We start from the raw sequence: 20,966 nt of genomic DNA on the forward strand, positions 1-20,966 counted from the left end.
AATCTCCGGCCCTTTTAAAATGTCCCTCCTCGGCCCCCGCCACAGCTGCTTCTCCCGATTGGCCATAAGCAACCGCAGCGAGCCGGGGGCGCAAGGGATTGTGGGGAGTGTAGTTATTCTAGTCACGGCGCTTGCCAACCCTAGACTGCGGAGAGTTGAACTGACTCAAACCCGATCTCCGTTCCTGCTGCCGGTTCTGAAGGGCTAGGCAATATGGGAAAAGCGTGCGTGTACGACTCTAAGGTCCCGATAGGGGGCCACAGGGCTCCCCCTCGCTGGTTACCTGCCCCTAGAAGTTTCACTTGCTGCGGAGGGCGTCGCTCCCGGAGCTCTAGTCCGAAAGAGCCCTACTCGCGGGTCCGACCCGGGACCAGATGCGCAAAGGCTCCGGGTTAATCTCGAAAGGCTTCCTGCAAAGACTTGCACTGCGGAGTCTTCAAGCAGTTTCTTCTGCCGCCACCCTGCCCCTCCCCTTGTGCTCTCCAGCCATCCTGACACTGAGTACAGGAACATGCTGGGGTGCTTCCCACCTCTGACCCTTGAACATTCTGTACCCAGAAAACTCTTAACTTTTTTGTCTTTGCCTGACTCTGGCTCTCCTACCTCAGCCTAAACATCGCATTTCCCGATCCATCACCCTACTTCCACAAAATCCGCTATATGCTCCTATTAGTATCCAGCACTTCTCCCTTGCAGCCCTCGCACTTTTCATTATTTACGGCTTTGCCTATGTGGTTCCCACTGTTAGTTAGGTCCATGAGACAGGAAGTATGACCTTTTGATTCACTGCTGAGTCCTCAGTGCCAGGCTTGGGAGGACTACCAACAGGGACTCAAATACGTATTGACTGTGTGAATTAAACAGTGGGAGCTTCAGAGCCCTGGCGGCTTCCACTTCCTTTGCCCAACTAAGGAAGATCCTCCTCAGCCTAATTCCCAGGCAGGAAGAGAAGTGGGAGTGGGGAGTGGGGTTCAGTAATGTTTATTAAGCACTACAAGGACGTTAGGTAAGAAGGAGTGCTGCATATCGTAGAACAGGATGCAAGCAAGGATAATAAACACACTTGTGCAGAACGGAGTAGAAGATTCCCAGATGAATTATCTGGTCAGTGTGTCAGGCTGGCAGGAAGGGAAGGAAGCTACCCAAGAGGGAAGTAGAAATAGTTTTGATCCTAGGGAATCCCACTTTGGGTCTCCCTAGTCTCAAAGTGAGGTGCAGTATTGGCTCATGCCTGCTCATGTCTTTCTGGACAATGCATGATTTGTAGCAGCCAGTTCCTCATCCACCAACAAAACCCACAAGAAACAGACGATTCCTAAAGCTAGAGAGAGATTCTAGCTAGCTATGAAGAACCATTTGTATCTTGGATTTGTATCATTTGCTACTAGACTACGTGGTTTCACATTAAGAATCGAGTCTTTTACCCTCTGTATTCCCCCACAGTGCTCAATAAATGTGGGTATCTCGGCAAAGAAAAGACCGAGTCCATGCCACCTGTCAATGCTGTGCTGCTGCCCCTGATGTTAAGATGGGGGCAGTGACATCCAAAACCCCATTACCCGCCTTTTCCCCCAGCAAGCCTCCTTCATACGTTTGTCAAAACAGGAACACAATAGAGCCACCTGCAGTATATGAACTTTTTATTCTTCATAAAGTGCTCAAAACATGAAGAACAAGCTCTTTATAAACAGGAGTTACAACTAGGAAGACAAACAGCAAAGCAGAACTGTGCCTGCTCTCTGCCCACCCCACCTGCAACTCTCCAAGTCGTGGCCAGGAGCAGAAACATCCAACAAGAACCTTGGGCTTCAACTCAAAGCTCTTCTGAAGACATCCTTGCCCTGGGCATTTTGGAGGCCCACAATCAAGGATGAGTGGAAGATCAGGGTCAGGGCTGGTAATGAATAGAGCCCGGAAGAATACATAGTAGAGGAGTGCTCCCCTTCCCCCAGAAGAGATACCTACCCAACCCCCACTGACCCCCAAAAAAACCATGACCCAAGATCTGGACACCTGGGGACACATCCTCAGCTTTGATGAGTGATCGTTAAGGTAGATAACATTACAGGGGTTTTCCCCCATGTGTCGGGGCTCCTCTGCTTCATCCTGGCAGAAGACATCACCCACAGAGCACATGTCCTTCCAAGGCTGTCAGAAAGATCCCATAGGCTCTCTCAGGAAGAAGAGGTAATTCCAGACGAGCTCTCACCTCCTCCCTGGGCCAAAAGTATCCTCCTTCAGTACCTCCTTACCCCAAAACTTTTGCTAAATCAGGGCACACGAGCCACTAAAGGTTCCCTGTAGATGCCATGGGAAGCCGGCCATGTTTTCTGCAAGCTAACCAGGGCTGGGCCAAAAGACAGACACTTCATTTCAAAGTGCACTGCAGCCAAGCCAGGCAAGGCCATGGGGCAGAAGGGACAGGCTGGGAGAGCAGCCAGTGATGGAGAGGAGAGCAACAAAGGCTTTTTTCCTAAGTATGGGCAGAGTGGGACCTCCCACTTCCAGAATGTAGTTTTTATCCCAGGACCCTCCGCAAATGGGGTTGAGGGAGGAAGAGAAGGTGGCAGGAAAGTTAAAGGAGCAGTGGCAGCTTCGCCAGACCCTTAACTGAACTCTGGGGGAGGGGCACAGAGTGCAGCGAGTCTCACCATCCTCCTCTCCCATGTCCAGGGCTCTGACAGATCCAGCCCCATGTGCTCAACAGGGAGGGAGGGGGACACCAAACAGAGAGAGAGAGGTCTGCATCCAGAGGCTCTTGACCCCACCCACAAAAGGCACATTTTAATTGGTTTCCAAAAGTACAAACCCTGCCGCAGCACAGAGTTTTGGCATCTGGACAGGCAACAAAAACAAAGATGGAGGCTTGATCCCCAAACACAAGCAGCCCAAAGCCCTGAGGCCTGGAGGGGCCCACAGCTTGGAGGCAGGTGAGGAGGTGCTCTCCCCACACTTGCCCCAGCTCTCCATACATTCACACATGACACTCAATGGAAAGATCAGAAGAGGAGGGCAGGGCAGGGGGCCTGGAGAACACACATCATCCCCATCCATCCACGTGGCACTCGTTCTGCAAACAGCTGGAAACACACGAAAATCAGAACACAGCAGAGATGAGACCAGACCATACAGGCTCCTTGCTCTCAAGGGAACAGACATGAGACTCCAGGTGCCCATAACTCCAAAATGGGCAACTTGGTTCCTGCCACAGCCCCAGCCCCAGTAATGCTAGGAGCCCTCCAGGGGCTGAAGACAGATGAGGAGGACAAGGGTTTAGCCTTGGACAAAATGACCATTGTTGTGGGGTAATAAAGTATGTCCCAGATGCCACATCAAATTGCAGCTCACCCCTGCTCCCCCTCGAGTACTAAATTCTTTGTTCCAATTCCCTGGAGCCCCTAAAACTAAGGGATATGGAAATAGGCAGGTGGGAACGACTGAGGGCTCCCCAAAACACACAAGTTGTACATGGAACCTGATGCCTCCAATGGGAGTCCAAAGGGTCCCCCTTCCAGCAGCCCCACGGAGGCAGAAGGGAAGAGGAGCAAGGAGTGACAACAGAGGGCAGACAGCAGCCTGCCCAGGTGAGAGTGAGTTCAGCGGGAAGGAGGGCAGCGCAAGCCCTGTTTGGGCAGTGGGTCCACACTGACCCTCCCGGGGGCAGGGGTGAGGAAGGCTACTTTGGGGGGCCAGGGGGGATCTGCAGCAGTGTGGGTGAGGTCTCCATGATCCGCACCAGCAGCCGGTCAATGTAGCTCTCCAGCTCCTGCACATGCTCGTCCCGCTGGCTCAGCTCCCGCTCCCGCTGCAAGAGCAGGCCGATGAGCTCGTCGTGGGTCAGGTGGTAGTATTTGGCCGACTGGTCCAGCACACCTGAGTCCTGAGGCCAGGAATGAGAATGAGCAGGGCAGCAGCCTCAGGCCTACCTGCCTGTCCACCCACCAACACCCGGGTTTCACTCCTACAGGCCCCTGGAGCGGCCTCTGTCTCCAGTGCGAGAGACAGCCTAACTGGCTTCAGGGCTCTGGCCTGGGGGACCAGGCCCACTCTTTGCTCCACCCTGCCCAGCACCCTGCTCCTGACCTCCAGGCACCAGATCTCTCTCCGTGGCACCACACATCGAGTCTGACGCACCCTGGCATCCTGCCGGGCCTCACCTTCAGCCGCTTGGCGTCCACAGTCTGGCCAACGTGGGGGGCTGGAGCCACAGGCTGAACGCTGCCTGATGTGACGGTCTTGAGCTTCTCCAGCCCACTGCTCAGAGCTGTGCTCAGACTGGAGCGAGGCTGCTTCCTGTCGGGGCTGCCCTCCACAGGGGCAGCACTGAGGGGCTTCACAGGGTGGGGGCTGCAGACACAGAAAGGAGATAGATGCCTTATGAGGAGGGATGGGCAGTGCAGCAAAAACACGGGGCCACCTTCTCTGGGGGGCCAGCGGGTCTGCTGGACACAAACCACCACGTGGTGGTGGCTGTCCCCTACACAGCCAGAGCCTTGGGGCAGCTGCACCCTGTACTCCTCAGCAACTCTCCCCTCCTCCTCCCTCACTGCCTGTGCCCTCTCCATTTTACTCCCTCAGAAGACCTGCCCCTTCACAGGGATGGCAGAGGCCAGCCCACAGCATTCTCTGCACCTACAGCCAGTCTTTGCCAGGGCCACCCCCCCCCTCCCCATCCTCCCCGCCTCTTCCATACTGTAACCTTTCTCTAGGGATCTGACCAACTCTCCCAGTTTCCCAATTTTCCCAGGACTAAGGATTCCCAGGGTGAGGGACTTTGGGTGTTCAAACCAGGAAAGACCTGGCCAAACTAGAACACTTGGCTGCCCGCCTCTCTCTACTGGTTGCTTCCCTTCAGCATTTACACAGGCCTCCCTTGACTCTGTTTCCGCATGAGTCATGCCCCACCTCCCCTTCCTCCTCCCCCAGCCCCCCAGAGCATGCACACTGCATTTTGTCTCTGCAAGTTCTTACCTTTCGTGACTCCTCAACCCATCAGAATGGGCCGTTGGCCCCGCCGGCCCATCACAAGTGCTCCTGCTGAGTCCACCAACCCCTCAGTTCTCAACTCACTGATCTCTCTGTGGAGTTCACACTTGGACCACTCCTTCCTTTGGCTTGCTCTCCCTCATTTCCCTCCAAGACCTCCATCTGGTTTTCTGACCTCTGACGGTCTCCTCCTCAGTCTTAACTGCTAGTCTGCCCTTGGATCTCTCCCCTCCTCACCTTGGCTCCCACGACCCCTAATGTCCAGCTCCAGCCCAGACCTCACCCCCGAGCTCTGGCTCACATACAATTGGAGGCTGGCTCACTCCACACCGGGGCCAGTTCAGGTGCATCATACTCCCTTCCATGTCTGTCCTGTCTATCCTTTTCTGTGTCCTTCCCAGCAGTGGGTGGCTCCAGTCAGACACCTGGGAATCCCTCTGATTCCTTCCCCCCCCACCCCACCCCCACTCAGCTCCAGGACTAACAAAAATCAAGCCCTGCTCCCTCTCATCTTCTCTCACCCCATTCCCTCCTCTCCGAGCCAGTGCTAGCTAAACTTCCTCCGGCTACAACTGCTAACTCATGTCCTCCAAGGGAGTCTTGCCCACCTCCAACCATGCCCTGTACTGCTATGGGACTGTGAGCTAGCTCAGCCTCTCCAATGCTTAAATAGCCTTTACCATTCTAGATCAGATAAGAAAACACAATCTCTAACACGAATGGGCTCTGCCCTTTCCTGATGGGTCTCTACTTCCCCACACACTGCCGACACCCCGGGAAATGTGCTCTTTCTCACCTGCAGGCTCTTATAAAAGCTGTCCCTCTGTCTAGAACACTGGCCCTTCACCTGCTGGCCTACTAACTCCTATTCATGTTTCAAAGCTATGCAAGGCCACTTCCTCTGGGCAACTTTCCCAATTACCCCAAGCTGACTAAAGTGACCCTGCTCTGGGATCCCCCAGCACCCTGTACCTGTGACAGGTATGCAAACTGCAAGCAGCAGGCCCTCAAATCAACTAACCTGCCCCCAGAATTTGGACTGTTCAGAAGGAGGAAGCAAAATGGCTTAGCCCAAGGCCCTGAGCTCCATTGGAGGAAGGAGTGCCCAGACCCAGAGAAGTCAACTCTGCTACTCAGGAGAGGGCCATGGATTCAGTCTCACAACCTGGGAAGAGTGGTAGAGAGGCCAGGCAAGGGGCAGATAGCAGTAAACAACCTATCTCTTCCCACCTAAGAGTTTGCATTAGGGATGGGAACTTAAAAGCTGCTCTAATGCTACCTATGGGCTGTGCCTGGGGAGGGGTGGCATAAAGAAACCCTGAATGGGTCCTGGGCTCTCAATCTGGTTGCCCCCACACATAAGAGGGACCCTGGACCCCATAGCTCTCAAGGACTCCCATTTCCTCATCTGAGAAATGGGGATAGCTCTACTTGGCCCATCTACTTCATGATGAAGGAACATGCTGAGTTCGACATGAAGCCAGCCCTGAAGGGAATAAAGCTTCCTAAAGGTAGTGAGTATAATTAGAAGTGAGGCTGGAATACAGTAGGGCCAGGTAAGGACACTGTCATCAGAGCAAGGAAGCTGTAACCACCCCCTCTCCCTCACCACCTACCACTGGAACAGCAGTCAAGGGTAGCCCAGATTCCTTCCCTCCCACTTCTCCTCCATCAGCATGGGCCCCACAGGCCAGCTCTTCATGGGTGCATTTCTGTCTTGCTCACTGGATTGGGAGCTCTCCAGGCATATCTTTGATCTCTGTTTAGTGTCTGACACACAGTGGATGCTCAGTGAATTCGGAAGACTAAATGTATGAGCCAGCAGGCTGGGGGCCCTAGTCCAGGAGCCCGTCCTGCTCCTCAAGACTCTCACCCTGCTCTGTTCAGCAGAAAAAGCAGCCTCCTCTACTCCCTCCACTTCTTCACTCAGGGCTCCTAGAGCACTAGCATCCTTTTGGACTTCACTGCTCCCCATTGACCCCAAGTGATCTGTGTCTCCAGACCTCAGCTCTGGTCACCCTGCACCAGTCAACCTGGTGAGGTCACAGCCTCATCATTCTTCCCCAAACAGGCCAATGCCACAGTGACCACAGTCACACAGGCATCCAGTGTCCACTCAGCACAGTCCTAAGCACATCAGGACCACCCCCTGAAAAGGCACAGATGCAAACCAATGAGGCACCTGAAGGGGCTACAGACCCTTTCTTCTGAGTGAGGGAGTATTTTTGTTTTTCTTCTGTCCTCTAAATAGCTCTTGGGCTTTCTCTCCGATGGACCTCTGTATCGGTCCCTCCTCTGGTTCTCTGCCTCCCACAGCCTGTTCCCCTGGGCCTGCTGCAGAGGATGTGGCCCCCATTTGACAAGTACCCAGCTTCCCTTGCAGCTGAATGCCTGAACTCTCATCCCCCTTCCCCTGCCAGCCCACACTGGCTCTCCCCACTCCATTCTTCACCCCCTGCACCTCTGCTTGCCCGAGGATCCAAGGAGGAGACAGCTTCAGAGCAGGTACCACAGAAGGGCTCCTTTCTTCAAAGCCTCCCCTATCCTGCTTCAGGGTAAAGGAGCTGTTCATCTGCCCCTGGAAGGACTGAGGCTGGAATGTGAACATCCTAGCCCCTGGGCTGCTTTGCCCCCCTCCACCCATCTCCTCCTGCAGTGTATTCTCAGGGTGGCAGCTCACCGCTCACCTGGCACTGGGCTGTGGCTCCTCAGCTGGTCGTGTCTCCAAGGGCAGAAGCACAAGCGGGGAGGCTGGGGTGGTTGCAGCGTGGTCCTCCCCAAGTGGGGCAGGGGAGCCCCCAGGGGAGGAGGCTGGCTCCCCAGGGGGTGGGGAGGAAGAAGTCAGGGGCTGAGCTCCAGGCAGAGGAGAGCATGGAGGGCTGGGCTCCCCATGGCGGTGGCCGGCCCAAGACGGGAGAGGGGGCGGTGGAAAAGCAGGCTCTGGGGGCGTGGGCAGCTCTTCTGGACCAGAGAGGATGGAAGATTCCCTGGACCCTGGAGGGGATGTGGACGGGAGACTGGGGGGGTCTTGGTTCCCCTGAGACAAAAAGGGGTTCAAGGCATCCTCCTCTGACGCCCAGAGGTCAGTGTGTTGGGAGCTGTCTGGCAAGGGCCCAAGCCCCTCTCCCACTGGTCCTTGGCTCTGGGCCTCAGGACCCTCAGGGCTCCCTCCTTTCTCTGGAGCCTCCCGGATCTGCTGACTCTGAGGAGCCAAGCTCTTTGAGTAATGGGGTATGGGGGCAGGACCCTCAGGGCAGCTAGTGGGCAGGGATAAGTAGGGCCCAGACACAGGAGGGCTGCCACCCTCCACTACGTCTTCCAGGACTGGCCCACCCAGCAGGGTTCTGGAAGAATGGCTGTCAGACTCCGACCCAGGGGCCTCGCCCTCCTCCTTGGCCTCCTGTGGCCCAGCAACCAGCATGCTTGGGAGGTCGTCTTCTCCTCCAGTCTCTGACCCCCTGCTTCTCAGCCCCCCTGCAGCAGCTGCCGTGGCCGCCTCCTCCTCCTCCTGAGAATCTGAGGGTGTGAAGAGGCGTGGTGGCTTGGGAGGTGGCCTGCTGGGCTGCAGTTCCTTGTCCAACACCTGCTCAGGTTTGGGCTCTGGCTCAGGCTCTGGCTCCAGCTCCAGTGGGGGAGGCCCCTCACTCCCCTTGGGGCTCACAGCTTCTGGTGACTCTGGCTGCATCTGGGGAGGAGGCAGCTCATCAGACTCTCCCCGCAGGACCGGTGAAGACATTTCAGCTGCAGGAGAAATGGTGACCACATCCCAAGGCCATGAATCTTCCACTGTATTGAGCTCATGCAAAAGCTGGCCTTCGCCTTGGGAGGCTTCGTCCGGGCCCTCAGGGGCGTCATCTGGGCCAGGCAGTCTTTCCCACACACTGATCACTTCTGGGGAGCTAAACAGAGATGTTGCACTGTCTGCTGGACTCTGCCCTGCTTCCCCTCCTGGGGCTGGTGGCTCCCTGTCTGCTTCAGAGTCTGAGGCTCTCAGGTGCAGCTGGGCTGACGTAGAGGGCAGGCCGGCCCCTATCGACCCAAGGGGCCCCAGGTCAGCCGTGCTCTTGCTCTGGCGGTCCAGTCCCAAGTCCAGAGGAACCCTGGGCTCCAGCCACACGCTGCTCCCACCTCTTCCTCCTCCCCCAGGGTCCCCCCGGGGCTCAGCTGCCTTCATTGTCATGGCCCCACGGCCTTGGTCTTGCAGCCCAGTCACCTCCAGCCCCACTCCTGCAGGGGCCAGGATCTTGCTCCTGGCCTCTGGACGCAGCCTGCTGGCAGCAAAGACGTTGAAGGTGTCGTCCCACTCAGGCGGGGCTTTCCCAGGGGAGGCCAGGGGGGTGGGGCTGGCCCTCGAGGCACTGGGGAGAGAGGGAGCAGGTGAAGGAGAGTTTAGTGCTATGTCGGCTATGAGTTCCTCGAAGAAAGGGTTGCTCTGCATGGAGGTGAGGAACGGGTTGGTGAGACCCAAGAATCCAGATGGGGTGGCTTCAGGGGCGGCGGAGGCGGCAGCAGCAGTGGCAGCAGCGGGGGAGGCGGCTGCAAAAAGGTTAGTGCTTAGCATGGGAGCAGCGGTGGGAGCAGGAGTGGGGGGGGCCGTAGCACAGGGGGAGCAGGGGAGGTGGTGAGGAAGAGCAGCTGGGTCAGGTTCTACCTGAGGAGACACGTCCAGGCTGTGGAGGGAGACAAAACCGTGAGCCTCCTGGTTAATGCCAAGACTGGAAACGCCCCTGCTGAATACCACGCGCCTGCCCCCCACCTGCCTTGGGCAAGGTACCACATGCCTGGTACCTGGGTTCAGGTATGTGAGCCAGGGGACAAAGGGAAGACTCTAACAGGTACATTATTAGGTGCTGCCCAAGGAGGAAGATGCTGGACAGAGCTCATTTAAACCTCATGCCAACCCCAGAGAGCAATAATAATCCCGTTTTACAGACAGGATTCCAGCCAAAACCAAGTGTTCTTCACTGGTCCATATGCTGAAGTTTCTACTCAACACCAGACTTATGCCTACAGAACCAATCAGAAAGCACCCTATATCCCTTTAAGGACTGAGAGAGGAAAGAAATACCAGGTGCTTGGAGGGGATGAGGAGACCAGAGAAAGGCCAGGCTTAGCGATCTGGCTGGGTAAAGTAAAGCCCGTGCTAATAGAACCCAGCAGGGCGCCTGGAATTCAGACCGCTGAAGCAGATGTGTTTTGCTGACCTCTTGCAGAAATAGGAGGTAATGATGGAGCAGTCATCAAGGCATGATAAGATGTCAATAAAAAAGAACCCACCCCTCTCGTTTCTTGGGGGGGGGGGGGTGGGGGAGGGAGGTCCATAACCTGCCCGGATGGACAGCAAGACATCACTGAGGATGTCTGCTGTCAGGCATCCACATGGCCCAGCACCCTGCAGAGGGTGCCCATCACCAAGGGCACTCACAGGCCAGCCTTGAGAGCAGCCCTGCTCAGGAGACAAAGACTGGAAGGCGGCAGTAGCAGCAACTCTTGAGTGTCACCAGGGGCCCTCTGAGGTCCCCCACACAGAGAGAGATCGCCGGCTCCCCTGGGAAATCCATCCTGTGGCAGTGAACCTCCACTCCCATGGACACCGGCGAACACTTGCTGGCCTCCGGGTGTCCGCTCCAGGGTCCTCTCCGGGAGGGAGCATCCCCTGCACCTGCACCTTACCTATGGTGCACAGATGACGGTAGGGGTGTGGGCTGGGGCAGACTCCGAAACTTGAGTTCATGGCTTCTCCAGGACAGCCCAGGAGACAGAAAACCAGAAAGGCAGTGCAGGTAAAAAGGGGGGGCCCACACCCCAGTTTTCAGGACTCTGACAGTGGTTTACAGCTGACTGGCAGCTGAGCCCACCTAACAGGCCCAGACCTTGGTGGCTTCGCCTACTGCCTGGGTCCCATCTTCCAGCCCCCAGTCGAAGCCCCAAGACCCCCATTCCTTGGCCCCTGCTCAGGTGATCATCCTGGGAACTCCTATGTCTCCATCTTTTCCACTCAAGCTGCTGTTTCCCCCAGGGAAACACTGGGGGCAGGCACAGGGGCAGGGGGTGGTGTGGTTGGGGAGTAGAAGCCAGGTTTCACCGGCCAGCTCGAATGGAATGCAGGTTGGGGTGGGAGGGGCACCTATGGAAGGAAGCCGGTTAGTCTGGAGTTCACCAGGATTCTTCTGGGAACCCAGGGCCCAGACAGAGCTGGGCAGAGGCAGGGCCGGCTTGTCCACAAACACGGGGAGCAAGCAACGGGAAAGAATCCAGTTCAACCAGCAGCAAAGGTGGGCTTCGCAAGACAGTCTGTGAGTTTGTGATCCCAGCCACACTGGCAGGGCACAGCCAGGTCCAAAACTCTGGGTTTCTCTTAAGAATCCAGCTTCCAGAGACTCTCCTTATTCTTTTGCCCTATACTAACTCCCCATGCAAGTGTGGCTTCTTGGCCTCATACTATCACCTAGAGATTGGGTGTGGGGTGGAGGGTAAGAGAGTCCCATCGACTCCCAACCCACCAGGCTTCCCAGCACTGCTCTACCTCTGTGGTCCTGACATGGTGAAGATACCAAAAGAGGGCAAATCCTGGGCCCAGAGTCCCAAGCCCCACAAATGTCCCTTCTCCATTCCAAGCAGGCCCCAGGCAGGTGCCTACCTAGGGGACCACGGAGAGCAATGTACCACCACGTGGGTCAAGGCCCTGCCCTCAGCCTGCCCCCCAGCTGGAGCACCCATACCAGACACAGTCCAACTGTGCCAGCAGGAGTCAGCCCCCAGGAACAGAGCTACTCTGAGCCACCTCAGTGGCTCTCTCCAGTCCCCTTTGTGACAAGTGACCAGAGGGGTCTGAAGGAAGAGAGCTCCATCAACATTAAATAGCACCTAGCTTAGCTCTGCAGTCCCCTCAGCTTTGGCCTGGCCCCACTCACCCCTGTGGTCTCATCGCAGTCTGGCTGGCAGTCAGAACCGCAGGGCAGGAGATGGCAGAGCAGGAGGCCCAGAGCCCCAGGCTAGGCTAGCACCTCCCCCACTGGCTCCCCAGAGGTACACACAAACCCGTTGGTATGGAACCAGCAAAGGGCTCTCCCTAGAGGATGGGACTCCTAGTGCCAGGCCCAGCAGGCTCCCAAGAGTTGGCGGCACCTGTGAGAACATCCCATCCAACCCTCCCACCCAGTAACACCCCCTCCCCTTCCCCCCCGCCTCTCCCTTACCCTTGCTCCACCCCAGATGCACACTCTGAGGGTTCTCACTTTAGAATTTCCTCTCCCTGCCACTGTACCTGGCACAGATCAGACGCACCCCCACATGTGGTTATCTCCCCAGGTTAAGCTCTGAGGCCAGAACCCACGGTGCCAGCCCGCACCATGCAGAAGGGACTTCAACATATGCTGACTTGTCTTCTCTTCTAGGAACAAAGTTGGGGAAAGAAATCAGAGGTCCAAATGTCTCTGCCCCAGTAATCTGAGGGAATAAAGCTTTAGGGCCTGCAGGAAACTTAGGACAACTGGTGGAACCCGACCCTTAATGCTGACATCCCCCTTCTCTCTAACAGCCCCAACAGTTGCTGGGCAACTTACTGCATCACCAGGCCACCTCTGTAGCTGGAGGTCAGTTTCACTGGTGGACAGCCCTTCCTTAGTCTGAGATGAGCCGTGTGTCCTTGTTATTTCCACACACTGGTCCCAGAGGTGGCATGCGGATCTGCAAAGGCTCTCCACCAGGCAGTCCCCCAAGAGGTCAAAGCCAGCCTTCGAGGCATACACGCCCAGCCAACAAGCCCTTTAGCCATCCCTCCTAAGGCACGATCTCCTGGCACCCTCCTGAGACTGATGCCTGATGCCCAGGAAAGGTGTCCAATAGATGGGGCGTATGTATCCTCTCCCATCACCTGAGCACAATGGGGTGACAAAGAGGGGCCTAGGAAGCTGTAAGTGGGGAGACCACATAATTTATCTTCCAAACCAGAATGTTTTTAACACAGTAAAAGGGCAATATTAACCATACCAGGAAAACAGCCACAAACAGGATGGACGGCCACACTAACTCTAGGTCACTGGACACACATCATGTCCCTCATTTACCCCACCGGGACTGCCACTGAGGCGCTCAGCTTTCGGCAGCCACTGCACACTCTAAGCTCATCGGGACCTCGGTGTCACTACTCCTGGTGAGGGGCCGGGACAGATGCACAGACCACCAAAGGCCACCACAATACACTTGCTCCCATGTTGTACCACACTGACCCCAATTTAAAAACTCTGTATCCAGGGGAGGGTGGGTGATGGGTATTGAGGAGGGCACCTTTTGGGATGAGCACTGGGTGTTGTATGGAAACCAATGTGACAATAAATTTCATATATTGAAAAAAAAATAAAAATAAAAAATCTGCATCCAGCACTTGATCCCCTATTATACACAGGGTTCTACGATTAGTGTGAAGGGGCCCTGGCAGGCGAGCTCCGGGGTGGCCTGCCCACAGGGAGCTTATACTCTAAATGATCAGAGAGGGATAGACACAAAGACAACCCTGTTTGGCTCTGATGGGTTGAACACGCTTGTGTTGAACACTCCCGACAGTCCTCAAACACACAGTAAGGAGCTCATGCTGCAGCCCAAGACACACGGCGACCACGGGGCTGGTGAGCAGGGCTGAGTCTCAACTACCATCGCCCCCCAGGCACACACACTGGTAGGGGCCTAGTGTGACAGCCATGGGCCTAGCAGGCGAGGGCCAGGCCAGACCAGGAGGAAAAGGAAGACCATCTTCTCAGCCCTTCATACCCTTGTTCCTTTTCTTCCAGCCACTGGCTTCTCCAACAGCAACAGCTTTTTTTCTGGAGACTGCACATCCGACTCCTACTGCTTCCGGCCTCTCCCTGGGGCACCAGTGCCACGTGGGAGCACTAGAGGGCGCTGCTGCCCTTCCCAGTGAGGAACACCCAGCAGTCTGCAATGGTAGCCCCAGGGGGCACAGGTGCTCCGAACCTCTGAGCCTGTAGACAGACTCTGGAGCCCCACTGGGGGCCTGAAGCTACCTTTGGTCACTCCAGTTCTGGGTATCTGACCTCATTCTCTCCTCAAAAGCCCAGAGCAAGCCCTCTGGGCAAGTGCCAACACTCATTTCTTCCAGACCACCTTCCTGGCTCTGTCAAGGCCCAGGGCCAGGGTGATGCCGACGGACTCACTGTCCAGGTTTCACACCTGTCCAGATTAGGCCACTTGACCCAAAAAACAGCCCTCCCACCCCACCCAGCCTGGATGCAAGGCCACAGGGCCAGCTCTGGTGGCCTATGCCCTCAAATGAGCCTCCAAAGGGCAGAAATGCCTGGATGGCCTCCATCCTGGTGAGGACAAGCTCAGAATTCAAGGAGAAGGGCACAAACCTCAGCTTCCTCATGTCTATAAGTGAGCCAACTTCTCTGGACTCTGAAGGGCCACTGGGAGACATAGAGACCCAGGATTAGGAAAATAGGCTATAAGCAGGAGTGATGACAACATCAAAGTCATGGCCTGCAGGGGTCTGAGCCCAAAGCCTGGGTACATGAACAGAAATGACCTCATGAGCAATTGTCTGCCCTGGAAAAGGCCCTGAGATGCCCCACAGACAATAGCACTGAGCCCATGGTCTGTGTTCCATCTGACCCAGGCACCCTAGCTCCTCCCAGCAAACGCCCTGCCCAGGTCTCCTGCCACCACCTTCCAGACTACCGCCCATAAATATCTCTAAGTTGTCACAGGGCTATAGGCTCAGCCTGGGCTTCTGAGACAGGCCCATCCCCTTTTTCCTTATCTTCCCTCCGCTGCAGGTGGCCCGCAGTTCCCCTGGGCTCTGGTGAGTAGGGGCTGGGCAGCGGGGACAGAAGCTGATATACCTATAGCAGGGAACGCAGAGGGCAGCATCACCCAGGGACTGCTCCAACCCCCGCCCGTCCATGTGTGAGGCATCCCGGGGGCTGCCAGGCGGCCAGGCCTGAGCCCTCTCCCTGCCCTTCTCCGTGGACTTGAATTCCACTGGGAAAGAGAAAAACCAGGACTGCAGGAGTCCTCTCCCTTCTGCTGGGGAACAGCTGTAGGGCCCACTCTCAACCCTTCCTCACTGTGCCCAGCCTTCACACCCCACCTCCTGCCCACAGACCCGTGGACAGGGGAGGGGCAGGCTCACTGAGGGCAGAAACAGCGGCCCGACCACACTGGCTGGAGCTGCCACAGACACTGCCTGTCCAGGGCCTGCCCCCTTGTGAAGGGGGGGACATCTCCTAGGACCTAGGCCTGGTGGCCCTCCCTACACCCTGTTGGACAATGCAGCAGCCTCCGATGGTCAGAGTGAGGAGCAGTCAAAGGGCCAGGGTGGGTGATTTGGTCATCTGAATGACCAATCGTATATTTCTCATATATATGTGGTCTTCATCCACAGTTTCTGGCTCATAGCTTCCAAAACCCTTGAAATTTCCTAAGCGATAAGAGCATCTTTTAATATTTGGTCTCTTGTCTGCAGTTCCTGAAATGCTTCAGAGCCATAAAAGTGAAATGGGCATCTTGTTATTCGTAACAAGTCCCTTTCTACCATAACTGGGTTTGTGTGGATGAGGTGACTCTTAAAAAGCCCCTAAGGATGGGGGCTGGTTGCCAGCGGAACCAACCATGAACAGAAGGGTGGAACTTTCAGTCTCACCCTCATTTCTGCAGAGGAGAAAGGAGCTGGAAGTTGAGTTGATCACCAGCGGCCAATGATTTAATCATAAGCGCTTGTGTGATGAAGTCTCCATAAAAACTCCAAAGAATGGGGTTTGAGAGTTTCAGGGGCCAGTGAACATGTGGAGATGCTCGGGGTGTGGCATGCTGGGAGAGGGCATGGAAGCCCTGCGCCCTTTCCTCATACCTTGTCCTATGTATCTCTTCCATCAGGCTGTTCCTGAGTTATAGCCATTTATAATAAAAGAGCGATCTAGTAAGCAAAGTGTTTCCGAGTTCTGTGAGCCACTCTAGCAAAATAACCAAACCCAAGGAAGGGGGCAGGGAGATGGTCACTGGAACCTCTGATCTACAGCTGGTTGGTCAGTAGCACAGGTGATAACCGGGACTTGCGACAGGCATCCGAAGTGGGGTGGGGGGGGTGTCAATCCTGTAGGTCAGTCCTGTAGGACTGAGCCTATGTGGGGTCTGATGCTATCTCTGGGTAAATAGTGTCAGAATTGAATTGAATGTAGGACATCAAGCTGGTGTCAGAGAATTCCTTGGATGTGTGGGAAACCAGTCCCCACAGTGGAACCAGGTACAGAATCCTAATTAGTACCAGAACCCTTCTGAGAGCTCTGCCAGAGCCTGAGCTCAAGGACTCTCGCATAGCTCTCATGGGTGGGACTTGGCACATTCACAATAGAACAGCCATCAGCACTTGCCATACCCCAAGACCAAGGATGACAGTGAGGGCCAGAGCCCTAACAGTCTTCATGGACAGAAGGTAGGTCACAGATTTTAAGGGAGTTGTCCACAGCCCCTTGCCAGCCCAGGAGCATAACTGGGGGGGGGGGGGGGGGGGGGCGGGGTGAGTGTACGAAAAGAGGAGGGGGGCATCAATGACTTGGCTCCCATCGCTCAGGGGGAAGAGGTCACAGAGCCAACAGGGAACAGCTGGGATGGAGGTGGAGGGTATGAGGTACAGGCCCCGTCCTGCCTCTCCACCTGCCAAGGCTTCCTGGCCTTGAGGCCAAAGGGCAAGAGGTAGAAGTTGGAAAGCAAAGAATTCACACAAATAGCCTTTCCTGCTTTTCTTCCCTTCTCCCCCTCCCTCAGGGGGTAGGCGTGCCAACTCAGAAGCAAGACCCATGAGCAGGAGACTGGACTCCTCAATCCACAGGGCCCCCAAAGCGCTGTGCCCTTGCAACTCACCTGTGTCCATGTGCCAACACCGAGCCCTGGCTTAGGGAAACAGCACCCTCCCCCAACTCAACCATGCAAAGCCAGAGCCCCTGCAGCCTGCCCAAGGGCCCCATCTGCTCCATTCTCCCTGCCCCAGGGTCCAGGCTGCAAATACCCCAGCATCCTTCCCGAGGAGCAAAGCTGGTTTTGCCAAGGACGTACCTGGGTTTCTGAATCGGTTCCTTGGCTTCTCTGAAGCCAAACCAGCTACTCTTGGCCTTTTCCTCCCCGCTGGATGAGTGGTGGGGGGAGGCCCCCAGCGTGGGACCCCCCTTCTCCCCCAGAGAGCCACGGCGCCCCAACTCGCTCCGACTCAGCCCCTGGTGGTGGTGGTGGAAGAGGCCCATCCGGGGCTTCCGCTCCTCCTTCCGGGCTCCTTCCTTCTCGGCCACAGCCTCGGAGGAGGCCACCATGGGTGTGGCCACCTGTACTGGCTTTCCCTCTGGGAGCCGGGCCCCCTCTTCCTCTCCAGAGCGGTTGGCCCCAGTGGCCAACACTTTGGCCTGAGAGCTCAGCTCCTCCTGTCCGGGCAGCACCTCTGAGCTGCTGGTGCTGCGGCTGCCTCTGCCCCCGGAGTCATCTGAGGGCCGAGTCCCCTCCTCAGCAGGCCGGGAAGACACACTGTGCAGGGAGCTGGAGGGTGGGAAGGGGCCCGAGATGGAGCTGCGGTGCCGCAGGGGGGCCTGGGGCTCCTCGTTGTAAATGTGGCTCCCATTGACACAGAGCGAGGAGCGGGAGGCAGCTTCCAGGTGGCCCTGGAGGTCCAGAAGGGATCGGGGTGGAGCCGCTCGCATCTGGCTGGCCTCATCACTGTAGGTCCTTTTGTGGGTGAGCAACTTGGGGGACTGGGTAGCGTCCCTGCCTGAAAAAGAAGCACTCCATGGGGTTGCCAGCAGGAAGAGAAGCCCTGGTTCCTGGCGGGAGGCCTTCCCCCCCCCCCCTTGTCCCTCTGTTCCCCACCCCCCCGCCCTGGGGCGCTCAGCCCTCACTCACCCCCTTCGGTGGACAGCCAGCTGCTACGGCTGGGCGAGCGTGTGAGGAGCTCGGCGCCCGGGCCCTGGTAGGCCAGGCTCCCGCTGGCCGAGGACAGGGTGCTGTCCGAGCCCAGCGAGGTGTTAGACTGCGTCAGGGAGGACTTGCGTAGCTTGTTGCGCAGGAAGAAGCCTTTGGCTTTGCCCATCTTGCCCAGGCTGCCCAGCTCAGGGTCCTCCAGGGCGCTGCTTGGGAGGATGGCAGAGGCAGATTCCAGCTCATACTTCTTCTTGCCCTTCATCTTGTCCTTGATCTTGCTGAAAGGGGACCGTGGCTTGTCCTTCATGGACAGGTCAAACATGCTGGCACTCAAGTTGTTGCGAGTGAACTGGATGGTGACCTGGATCTCTCCACGTTCCTTCTCCTTCTTGCCCGCCTTGGAGTGCAGCTTGTACCACCTGCGGGAAGGGGGTGGGGTGCAGCTGTGGTCACAGCACAAGGAGCCCCCCCCCCCCCCCACAGGCTCCTGCCGTGACGCCCAGGCCCAGCCTTCCCAGCCACAGGCAGAGCTGTGAAACTATCTACAGCTTTTCCATGATGAAGGAAACCACATCCTGTGTAGGGGAATCTCCTGGGTGTTACTGGGCAGGGCAGTGGTTACCACTCCATGCCACCCTCCCATCCCCCTTCCCTGAAGCTCAGAGATCCCCCCTCTTCCCCCTCCCTGCCTACATCTGCAACTCTGAGGCCCAGAGGGGTGAGACTGGGTGTGGAGAGGTCTCTTAACCCTCCAGGCCCCTGGTATAGACAGACCTACCCACATTTTTCCCTGTTTACATCATCTCCTCTGGCTAGTCCCAGCCAAAGCTCTGCTCCGAGCCACTAGTGAGCCCAGGAAAAAACAGCTCATCCAGAGGCCCAGGGCCAGGAACACATGTACACAGGCACCCCTACCTCAGTCACTTACTGACTCATCCGAGCCCCACCAGGAATACCTCTGCAAGACGGCGGGGGGGGGGGGGGGCACACTATGGCATAAAGTGGCCTCAAGGAGACCTCAAGAGACCCAGGGAAGGGAAGGAACACTCGCATCTGCTGAGCATCGTGTGTGTGTCACAATGGAGTACAAGGGTTTTTGTCTGACGCTCACTCACACCTTACAACACGCCTGGGGGGTGGGGGCCGCCACCCTGATTTTACACATCAGGAGGTCAAGGCTCAGCAGTAAAGTAACTCGTCCAAGAACAAGCAGCCAGGAAGGACAGAGGAGACTGAGAGCCAGGTTTTCACCTCTCCAAAGCCCATGTTCTGCCCACCACACACTCCCAGAGAGACCCCTCCCACACATGAGGACTGCACAGGGTGGGTGGAGCCCGCCCTACAGGGGAGCGCTGTGCACGGAGCTCTTCCTCTGCTGCCCAGATCCTCCTCCCGACCACTCGCACTCCGAGGAGTCTGCCCAGAGGTCCACCCAGGTCCCTCTCCCATTCTGCTCAGCGGGCCATACCCCGTCCCATCACCTACAGATGTGAGCAGAGAGATTCTGCAGAGAAACTGAACCAGAAAGGTTCTGGACATAGGGACGCCAAGATGGGTTCAGGTGCAGGGCTGAAGACAGGAGTGACTAAAAATCGGCCCCCTTTCTCACACCAACCCCCAGAATGTCTAACCTCCCTAGCGTAGAAGAGCTAAACACAACCCTCAGAGGATGTGTTCCAGACAAGTTGGGGGAAATCTCCCAGAAAGTAGAACAAAGATGAGGCAATGATTGGAGGTCAGTCAAGGAGTTTCACCACCAAGTAACTGGAGAGTCAAGAAAGATGAGGGAGTCTTCTTCCATGTGTGAAGGGCTTGGGAGGCCTCTCTCCAATCTACAAGACAGGAAAAAGGCTGAACAAGCTGAAAATCAACAACTCACAGGGAATTTTTAGGGCAGTGAAACTATTCTGTGTGATACTATAATGGTAAACACATGTCATTATGTATTTGTCAGTACCCGCACAATCTAAAATACAGAGAGTGACCTCTAATGTAAACTACAGGCTCTAGTTAATAATATTATATTGGTACTGGTTCATCAGTTGTAACAAATGTACCACACTAATGTGAGATGTTATAACAGAGGAAATGGGGAACGGGATGGGGATCAGAGTTAGGGAGTGTATGTGAACTGCCTGTACCGTCCATTTGTTTTTCTGTAAATCAAAAACTGTTCTTTAAAAAAAAAAAAAACTGTATACATTTAAAAAAGGAGGGGGGGAGGGGCGCCTGGGTGGCGCAGTCGGTTAAGCGTCCGACTTCAGCCAGGTCACGATCTCGCGGTCCGTGAGTTCGAGCCCTGCGTCAGGCTCTGGGCTGATGGCTCAGAGCCTGGAGCCTGTTTCCGATTCTGTGTCTCCCTCTCTCTCTGCCCCTCCCCCGTTCATGCTCTGTCTCTCTCTGTCCCAAAAATAAATAAACGTTGAAAAAAAAAATTAAAAAAGGAGGGGGGGAGAGGGAGGGAACAGAGAGCACAAAGTGTGAGAAATAACACAAGAAAGTTGTTCTGACCTGAAGGACATGAGCATCAGCACACAGGGGCCCATAAGCACGTAGCACGATGAATAAAGAAAGACCCAGCCAACAGGTCTCACTGTGAGGTTTCAGAATACCAGGTATAAAAAGGAGAGCCCAGGGGCTGGGTGGCTCAGTAGGTTGAGAGTCTGACTCTTGATTTCAGCTCAGGTCATGATCCCAGGGTCGTGGGATCAAGCCCTGCGTCAGGCTCTGTGCTGAGGGTGGAGCCTGCTGAAGATTCTCTGTCTCTCTCCCTCTGCCCCTCTCCCCTACTCGTGCACACACACACGTTTTCTCTCTCTAAAATAAATAAAAATAAAAATAAAATAAAATAAAATAAAATAAAATAAAATAAAATAAAATAAAATAAAGGAGACCCTGGGAGCTTCCAAATAGGGAAGACAGGTTGATATGTTCAGGAATCAGAGTAACATTGGATCTTCACTAGCCAACACTGGGTACATATGGAATCATGCCTTCAGAATTCTAAGGGAAAAGTTTTCCAGCCTAGGATTCTAGACCCAGCCAATCAAGCATGAAGGTAC

The 20,966-nt window shown here is 55.9% G+C and overlaps 1 protein-coding gene across 3 annotated transcripts in view; it reads right to left on the reverse strand.

The window, feature by feature from the left end:
- Window positions 1-1,625: 1,625 nt before the first annotated feature.
- RAB11FIP5 (RAB11 family interacting protein 5) overlaps window positions 1,626-20,966 on the reverse strand; it is a 37,986-nt gene continuing 18,645 nt past the window's right edge. The window contains exons 2-6 of one of the 3 annotated variants that reach the window (XM_047853299.1): window positions 17,887-18,323; window positions 17,056-17,755; window positions 7,674-9,656; window positions 4,158-4,347; window positions 1,626-3,880 (exon numbers count right to left, since the gene is read on the reverse strand). In XM_047853299.1, the coding sequence (XP_047709255.1) occupies window positions 3,677-3,880; window positions 4,158-4,347; window positions 7,674-9,656; window positions 17,056-17,755; window positions 17,887-18,323 (3,514 nt within the window). In that variant the 3' untranslated portion in view covers window positions 1,626-3,676. The remainder of the gene's footprint in view (window positions 3,881-4,157; window positions 4,348-7,673; window positions 9,657-17,055; window positions 17,756-17,886; window positions 18,324-20,966) is intronic. The other 2 variants (XM_047853300.1, XM_047853301.1) reach the window with 2 other exon arrangements.

The sequence above is a fragment of the Prionailurus viverrinus genome, chromosome A3, assembly GCF_022837055.1.
Source record: "Prionailurus viverrinus isolate Anna chromosome A3, UM_Priviv_1.0, whole genome shotgun sequence".
In the NCBI taxonomy this organism is placed as follows: Eukaryota; Metazoa; Chordata; class Mammalia; order Carnivora; family Felidae; genus Prionailurus; species Prionailurus viverrinus.